The sequence below is a fragment of the Paramormyrops kingsleyae genome, chromosome 5, assembly GCF_048594095.1.
Source record: "Paramormyrops kingsleyae isolate MSU_618 chromosome 5, PKINGS_0.4, whole genome shotgun sequence".
Classification (NCBI taxonomy): Eukaryota; Metazoa; Chordata; class Actinopteri; order Osteoglossiformes; family Mormyridae; genus Paramormyrops; species Paramormyrops kingsleyae.
The window spans coordinates 34748890-34757927 of record NC_132801.1 but is presented as its reverse complement, the minus strand read 5'-3'; the positions used below and the strand labels follow the sequence as shown (position 1 = coordinate 34757927).

At 49.3% G+C, this 9038-nt stretch overlaps 1 protein-coding gene across 8 annotated transcripts in view; it reads right to left on the bottom strand.

The window, feature by feature from the left end:
* LOC111836527 (SH3 and multiple ankyrin repeat domains protein 1-like) overlaps nt 1–9038 on the bottom strand; it is a 76460-nt gene continuing 67422 nt past the window's right edge. For 5 of the 8 annotated variants that reach the window (XM_023797878.2, XM_072712644.1, XM_072712645.1 and 2 more), the window contains 3 exons: nt 5116–8545; nt 3427–4356; nt 1–3102 (listed from right to left, as the gene is read on the bottom strand). In XM_023797878.2, coding sequence (XP_023653646.1) covers nt 3024–3102; nt 3427–4356; nt 5116–8545 — 4439 coding nt within the window. In that variant the 3' untranslated portion in view covers nt 1–3023. The remainder of the gene's footprint in view (nt 3103–3426; nt 4357–5115; nt 8546–9038) is intronic. The other 3 variants (XM_072712647.1, XM_072712648.1, XM_072712649.1) reach the window with 2 other exon arrangements.

The window sequence follows — 9038 nt, the reverse complement described above, 5'->3', positions numbered from 1 at the left end:
TTTCAGCATCTTTATTATAATACTAATTTTATATAACCATTATTTCTCATCTCTTAAAACAGTAATTCATATACTGTATGTGTAGGCATATGTGTATATGTGAATCACATATACATTATATATATATATATATATATATATATATATATCTCCAAATAATATCTCATGTTGTCATATTTTATGTTATTTGTTTCTTTACAATTTTAAAATATTCTTTTAAGTGAAACAGTAATGCTTTCTATACTCTCTGGCCAATCCCTTCATCACAATGATACTCTCTCATACTTGCGTAGCGCTGATACCTGGTTTGACTTACATATTTAGTGTAATAAATATTGACCAATAAATCCTTTCATACTCCATTCTGACAATATCTAACTGAAGTAAGTGGTGATAATTATTTTCAATTATTACAAGGCCTTATATTTAGACCTGGACTACAGCAACTGAATAACAATATATAATGATTAAAATTAACTTAAAGGTAGATGAATAAATGGATAAATAAAGGCATGGCCATCGATACTTCACTGTGACTGTGCAGGATTGGAGAGAGAGAGCTGAGATCCGAAAGAATAGCAGGGTGGCTCAGACACTCACTGTATGTTGCTGTGAAAGAGAGAGAGAGACAGATAACAGAGGGACTAGAGCAAGTTGTGTAGAAAGCATTTCAGTAAATGAACAAAGTGTACATTTGCTTCATGTTCAAACATCTGGAAGACAGAGATTCTATAAAACTTTTATAATGCTAGCTGTTATCATGATCATTATTATAACTATTGTCATGAATGTGTCAGAGGCATTATATTTAGGAAGCAGTAGCATGTTTTACCCAATTGTTTTGAATTCATGTTTATAGCATGTGAAATGGGCCATCTTCATCCTTTTTCAAAAGACCATAAAAATATAAAAATAAACAGGAACCCCCCATATGAAAGTGCCTCTGAAGGCTGGCCCACAAAGTCTGTGGGTTTGCAGGATGAAGAAAGTTGGCTAGAAAGATTAAACATAACCCAACAGACCTGGAAGGTAGTAGAGCCCTTGTTGATTTGATATCTCTAACAAATAAGGGAGAATAAAAACTGAAAAGATGGGCGAAGGAGAAGTGAAACCCTCCGTGTGTCCGAACATCTGGGACTGCGCAAGATCAAGCCGTCACCATCCGTCTACATACCTACTTTTTTTTTTCTAAAGCTAGCAAAAGGTTTTTTTCTTTGAATTTGAGATAGCAGACAGCTCTATATAAAAGAGTACAGAATAAATATATACTTCATAAATCCTGTTGTTATTCATGAAATCTGGCAACCATTCACATATAGGCTGCACAAACTTAACTCTCATTTGCAATTACACTATCGTAAATAAACTGTATGTCATACCTGTGTCCCCTACTCGGTTCAGTTTTAAATCACCGTGAAATTGTTTTGCCCAATCATGCTGGAAGTTTATAGGTTCATGGGAGGGACTATAACTCAAAAATGATACAAAATTAATTTCTCTGACCAATAGCAATGGAACTGCAGTGAACAGTAATGGCAATAACATTAATGAAGGTGATAATAATAATGACAGTAATAACAATAATTCTTATTATATGAATGACAAGATGCTTATTCCACTTAAACTGCTTAACAATCAGCATTTCAACTCAGATGCAAATATATATTCACTCAATCGTTCATTCATCCATTAGTTCATTCATTCACCCATAATAATTTGTTCAGTTGTTTAATTTCCTTATAAAGAGTTTTTTTTGGAAGGGCTGGATAGAGTGGGTAAGGGAGCAATAGTCTTATAAGTCTCTTCTCCCAAATGTCCCACTCCTCTCTCTCTCTCTCTCCAATTAAAAGTTTCATAATTGTCCTCCTTGTTGCTGTAGATGCAGCCTCTTGCTTTGATGTTACAGAAGTCTGTAATTTTCCTTTGCCTTTATTGTCAGTATAATTTTGCGGCATTTTTTTTTCTAAAAAATGTGACTTTAAAAAGTCTCCTTGGTGATCGTTTTGAGGTGCCTCCCAGTTTATCGACAACTTCCCATGTGCGTCTGCCCACTCCCCGCTTCCTCCAGCATCCGCAGGTGTGACTCTGCACTTGTCTCTGTGTATGGGGAGCTGCTTTTGTGTGTCAAAACATAAATGTAATAAATATGAGAGCCTACTGAGATGTCTTATAAAGTCGTGGTTGATAAGGGTTCTGTGGCAAGGGCACAGTTTACTGAGAGGAGGTCAGTTTCTAGTCAAACAGGAGTTATCAAACGGTAGTTTTTGCCAGCAGTGGTGTCTCCTATACAGAGCTCTGCACCAGCTGGGATGTTGTCACTGAGTGGGAAAAAAGCAAGTACACAAGTACCTCCACAATGCAGTGTTTATTTCCCTAGTAACAGGGAAAGAGGCCAAAATCAAACCAGAAAAATAGGAGAGTGTGAAAACATGATTGAATTGAACAGGCGTGGGGGCCAAGGCATGTAGCTGTTTTTTAATACTTTTATCTCCACTCTTTTTCTTTCTCACACTCTCAAGCACAAAAGTTGCCATTCTCCTCCTAAACTTACAAATAAGTGAGATCAAAAGGTCTGGCTGTAAAACTTTTTAGTTTTATATATATACATTTATATTTCTCAAAATGTTACTGTTGAAATATGTCATGTAATTTAACATTTAAGTCTGTTCATATGTTTGTGTGTTTAATGTTTTTTTAAAATGACACTGTACCTCTGTGTGTGTGTTTGTGTGTGTGTGTGATGTGTCGTGATTTGTGCACAGAAGTCTGTCTGTGGTACACACGTCCACCCAACCCTTTGCTTCTCTTCCTCTCTTTTCCCATCCGCTCTCCTCTTTTTCTTCTCTTTTTATTAATCCGCTACTGTCAGTGACAGTAAGCCATGCTTCCAACGGTCTGCCAATCCAGTATTTACAGTTGTGATCGCTTTGTTTTTCTCTCTCTCTCTCTCTCTCTCTCGCTCTTGCTCTCTCTCTCTCCATTCTTTTCCATATCCCCCTCTCCTTCACTCTGTCTTCTTGGCTTCATGTCTCTTCGCTTCTCCTTCGATCGGTCTGACCCTCTCGGGGGGGTAGAGCAGAGACAGGGAATGGTGAAGAAAGCCTATGAAGGAATGCAGAGGGAAACAATTGATATGAATAAACAGAGCACGAGATGGACAACAAATAGTATACACAAGGTGATGGACAACAAAAAGTACACACAAGGTGATGGACAACAAAGAGCATACACAAGGTGATGGACATGGTGTGACCTTGGGACTCGTTGATAATTCTGACAAAATACACCACAGGAGGACATGCTTTCAAAGAAACAAGCTACAGAACTCTCTTCCTCCGTTGTTGCCCTTCCCTTTTCCTTATCTTTTCTTTATTTTCCTCTTCTTTCCTACTAATCTCTGTTCTCTTTCCTACACCTTTATCTCACCTGTCCATCAGCCTTTTCAATGCTCGCTCGATATTCATGCGGTGACCAACACGGGTCACCCCCAGGTCCAGGTAGTCCTCCTTGGTGAGGGAGGGGAGGTGCGTGCCGTCGATCTCATTGTCCAAGAACTTCTCCCTGTGCTCTCCCAAGTTCAGATAGCCCAGCCAGTCGGCAACGTCGTATTTCGTCCAGTATGGGAGAGGCTTGGAGGCAAAGGGCTTGGTGGACGGAGGCAGGGGCAGGTGCGGATAGCTGAGGCAGGCTGGCGGAGGGAGCGGATGCAGCGGAGGAGAGGAAGTGCCTGATAGGAATTGGGTTGGGGAGAGGGAGCGGGAGACCACCAGTGAGGAATTGGGAGGGGGCGCCCCGGAGGGAGCAAAGAGAGGTGGTGAAGGTGAGAAGTAGGGGTCTCCCAGGGGATTGGCTGGCGACGGCGGGGTGATGGAACCCCTTAATTCATAGGGGCTGCCATATAAGGGTGTTGTAGGAAGAATCGGAAGAGAGGAAGGACGAGGGGGGCCAAGCTTTGGCCTATCAGACAAAGAGATAAGTGGGCTGGGTGCACGGCGGCGCTGTAAGTGGTGGGAATGGCTGTGAGACTCAGACCTCCGGGATTCCCTGCTTGGGGCGAACTGGAATTCCAAGGCCTTGCTTCGGTATGAGTGTCTGTGCTTGGGAGAGGTAGGGTAAGGGGAGTAGGAGGGGGACAGGGGGGAGTGGGTTTGTGGGGACTGGGAGCGCGCGGTAGGGGGCTGCGGGGATGGAGAGCGGGCCCAGTTTGGGTAGAGCGATGGCTGAGATGATGGGGAGGGCGAGGGCGTTGGGGACAGGGCTGGCTGGGGAGTTAGAGTGGGGGAGGTGGGCAGCGGAGAGGGGGAGCGAGCTGTGGGGGTTGGAGGGCTCAGGGCCGAGGAGGAGTCTTCAGAGAACCTGGACGAAAGACAGAGGGCAGGAGTTCAGTAGCTTTTCACTGAGGAACACAGCTCCTCTGCACTGACATCGAATAAACAGCTGAGCAAGAGCAGGAGGAAGACAGAGAGAATCCCTGAGTAACCTTGCTGTTTGAGGCACAGGCAAACAGACAAGAAAGGTACTGATGATTACCGGAAAGAGAGGAGGCTTAAATCCGTACTCACACATACATTCTTGTATATAATCCCTGCATATGACCAAAGACTATCCATTTGTCTGTGGATTCTTCTTGGTGCCCAGTGACAAAATATACTGTATATTGCATGTAGAACAGTACAAAAACAAAAAGGAGAATCTAGAAAAATATCAGATGCCGAAGCACAGGGGACAGATATTTCGAGAGGGGAGTCATACATTGTGCTGACACACTGTTGACTCAGTCACAGTGTAGCAGGGGGGAAGTGACTCAGTGCTGTTTTAATGATGACACACAGGGCTTATCCACACCGGTCACAAATAGAGTAAACAGACACGCCCAGCGTATGGGATGCAGGACAGGACACCAAGACTTTGCAGTAGGTCACAGAAACACAGGTAAAAGCAAACCTGTCCAGAGCATGAGAGACATCATTCACAAACATATATGCTCGAGATTACAAGGAAAACACAGCAGAGTGAGAAATCTACCTGGACATACATGACTTTCAACAAGGACATTTAGACATATGATACAGATGTCCAACACCAAGTGGAGCCAAAGACCGCGAGCAGCCGTACCTGTGTCTAGCCAGTGACCTCTGTCCTCCCCAGCTCTCCATGCTTTTGTTGCCCATCTGCTGCAATTTGGAGCTCAGTTCGTTGATGATGCTGGCCTTCATACTCGAGAGAGGGGGGTGCAATTTCCGTCCTTCCAGGAACACCACACCCCCCTGCGTCCCCTCTTCTCCCATGCCTTCAGGCCCCCCCCCAGTGCCCCCTTCTCCCCAGAGGGGTTTTAGATCTGGTGTCCGAGGCCTCTCAATATAGAGGGAGGAATGAGTCCCCAAGCTCTGGGTCTCCCGAACTCTATAGCCCTCATGTCCGTTCTCTTCCTCGTTGACTTCCTCGCCTTCTAAGACTTCCTCGGCCACTTCCTCTCTCTGTCTTTGGGTGTGAAAGGAGGGTGGCGCAGTGTTGGTCTGTCGATGAAGGTCTGGCACCGACCTCCCACCTTCCTTGTAGCGCTGTACTTTTGGGTAGGTAGAAGGCGCTGTCTTTGAGTTGTGCATCTCAAACGTTTGCCCATCCAGATAAGTCATATAGGAATCGAGGATGTCACTGCCCCTGTCCCCTGACCCCCCCCCTAATCTTTCTCCCTTTTCCCCTCTCATTCCTCCCATCCCTAAGATGTTGTCCAGATGGTGATCACTACTGCTGCGACTGTCCAGCTCCTCAATCCCAGAATCTACCACGGTCTCCAGGGACTCCCCACTTTTGGCGGAAGTGTGGGTTTGGTCAATGGTCTTGCCCCCACCCCCACTTGCGGTAGTGATTGCTGCATGCTCCAAGTGCATAGGGGTGGTTGTGGTAGGTGTAGGGGCAGTTGAGGTTGGGGTGGTGCTCACGTAGCTCACAGTCGTGGTCGCAACAGATATCCCCCTGTCTTGGGCAGAATTGGCTGTGGGGGTGGGACTGCGGACCACTACGGTGGTCGTGGAAGGAGCAGAAAGGGGGGGAGGGGTGGGAGAGGAGTGTCCCGCATTCTGTGTGCTGTTGTAGAGATGGTGAGAGTGACTGACAGATCGGGGTCCATGGAAGGTGGAGGGAGGAGAGATCGAAGCAGGGGCTGACGATTCTGACAGAGATGGCTGGAGGGTGGAGGGCGATGGTGGAGCTAAAGGGCGGGAGGAGGAAGGGGAGAGGGCTGATTGGGTTAGGTTGGCTACCTCACTGTCGTAGGACGTAAGGCTGGATGTGGTGGAATCCCCTGCCTGGGGGGACGTAAGTGGCGTGTGGGAAGGAAAACTTCCTATGAAAGGTTCTTTTTGTGCTGGTGGAGGTGGGGGAGGAGGTGGAGGGGGAGGAGGAGGTGGTGGAGGCTTTATGGAAGAGTGTAAGTTACTGGTAATCATTCCTCCCTGATGACCATACCCTGACATTCCTCCCAAACCCCTATCAAAACTATTGGCGAACTGTAGAGGTGGAGGCAAGGGGTCAGCGAAAACAAACTCATCATCTATGTCTACTGAGGGGGCAGGAGGCGGAAGTACCATCAAACCCAAGCCTCCATTTTCTCCTCCTTCGTTGCCCTTTGTGGGGGCTGGGGCCACCAGGGGAGGGGAGGGGGGAGTCACAGAGAGGATTGAGGCATTGGTGTCACTTTCCATGCGCAAGAAGGTGGGTCTCTGTGGCGGAGCTTGATGGGAAGAGGAGTGGGATTGCAACTGGGAGGCCTGTTGCTCCGGCTTCTTCCCATACGCCTCCCGCTCCCTGTAGCCCATCTGATAGTTCTGCGACTGGTAATGATGTGTGTGGATCGGCTTATCTTCTGAAAATCGCACTCTCAATCCCTCCCTGGGTCCCGCTTCTTTCTCCTTCTCACCGCCCTCCTCGTCCCACACCCCTCCACTGCGGTATATCCTCGGGGAAGGTGGGCGGCCCGGTGTGGAGGTGGTGGCAGCGAGAGAGGAGGATGTGACGAGGTAAGAGGAGCTGGAGGACTGGGAGACCGAGGCGGTCGAGGAGGAGGCGATGTGGGGTAGCAGGGATGGTGAGGTGGCGATAGACGGGAAGGCCCCGACACTGGAGAGCTGGCGCCCAAAGTGGTGCTCGCCCCTCTCCCTGCGCATCCTCCCATCATCTTTTAGGGCCCTCTCCCTAGCAGCCAGGGCCAGGCCAAGTGGGGAAGAGGGGTCCAGAACCTTCCCAGTCAATGGGTGGATGAAGGTGGTAGCTGGCTGTTTCCCTGCCCGATAGAAATCGGTCGGCACGGATTTGGGCTGATAGTCGCCAGCAGGTGCTGGCGTGGAATATTCCGGGAGCCCGAATGCGGGGGGCATGCTGCGCGTATGATGGATGAAGGTGTCTCCAGAGAACATGCCCTCATCAATGGATTTGGATGGGCGCAGGCGGGGGGACGGGTTCTCCATCTGGGCACTGTGCTGCTGCGTTGTCGGGGTCCTCCCTCCACCTAATCCCAATCCAACCTCATCCTCAGCTGAGATGAAGAAGGATGCACTCTTCCTCCGTGCTTCGTGGAATCGCTCCCTGTCCCTGCGGGCCGCCCCAACTATGGCTGCCCCGAACTGACTGGTGAAATCCACGCTCTCCTGGGTACGGAGGGATGGGAGAGAAGGTCGGAAGGTGGATGAGGGGACGGGGTTTGCTGCAGATGATCCCGCCACGGAGCTGGGGGTGGATGTTGGGGGTTCGGCAGGCTCTCCAGGTGACGTTTTGGCTTCAGTCTCTGCCGGTGGCTCTGCATCCACGCTGCTGCCCTGGCTACTCCGGCCGCTGCTGCTGGTGGAAGGTGCCTTAACGATGATGGTCGGGATGGGGATGGAGCTTTTTTCCACAGGGACTTTGTTGAGAGCGTGCGTGGGTGTCTGGTTCTCAACTTTGGACTGTTTGACTAAGTGGCCCTTTCCTCTCCTGGCACCTCCTTTGGGTGCACCCCCGCCACCCGCCAGGCCTGCTCCGCCTCTGTCCATGCGGGACGCTGGCTGCTGGGAGACTTGGCTCTGCACAGATGGCTGCTGCTGGCTCATGGGGGCCACGCTGGATGGGGGGACGGCATTGCTGTAGCCCCTCCTCAAAACTGCCGCCCTCCCTGCTGCGGCTCCTACAGATTCTCCGACGTACATGCTGCCTTTGCGAGTGGGCCGACTCGGCTGGGGGTGGGAGGGGTGTGACGAAGGGTGGGAGAAAGCGGCTGCATGGTCCACACCCCCGCTGCCGCCACCCGGCCCTCCACGGCCTGTCTGCGAATAGTGGACTGCCTGCGAGTAGAGCTGGTATTGCGACGACGTGGAAGCCTGGGACACCGAAACTGAGGGCTGTTTCTGCAGCTGTTTCCCTCTCCAGCCCAAGGAGGGCCCTGCAGAGAAAGGAGGGTCAGGTGGGGCAGTGGTGGGGGGCGGAGGGATGTCATCAGAGCCAGGAACCGATAGGCTGCGTGAGAACTTCATAGCCGGAGGGTGAAGGTACTGCTTCTCCTCCTCTGTAACACCTGGAGCAAAGCCAAGTTCAGAGAGTAAGAATGCACATACTCGACAGCGAAGTATAACGACTAGATAGGACTCTGAGAAACATCTCGAAAAAGGAGGAGCTAGCAGCCAGCTGGACCATGAAGACTTACAGGGCGCCAATGATGTCAAACCAAACTCATCACTCATTTTGCATTCTACCACTGGGACTACGCTGGTATCTGTCTGTCCATGTCTTTTGGTCTTGGTTCGTTCTTTGTTAAATTGCACTCAAGAGAGCTGCATGTTCCTTCGTGCCCTTGCTATGCCTACGAGGGTTTGTCTGCACCACAGCTTCAGTGAGTTTGCTCTGGCGTCTGTATATCTGTCGCAACAGACAGACATACAGATGAGTACAGTCCAGCCCAGTACTGTCCCAGACAGTACTGACCTTTACTGTACACGGCTGTACAGTAGAGACACAGAGCACAGAACGGTACAGACAAAGCAGACTGGAGCCTTACGTATCGTATAGCA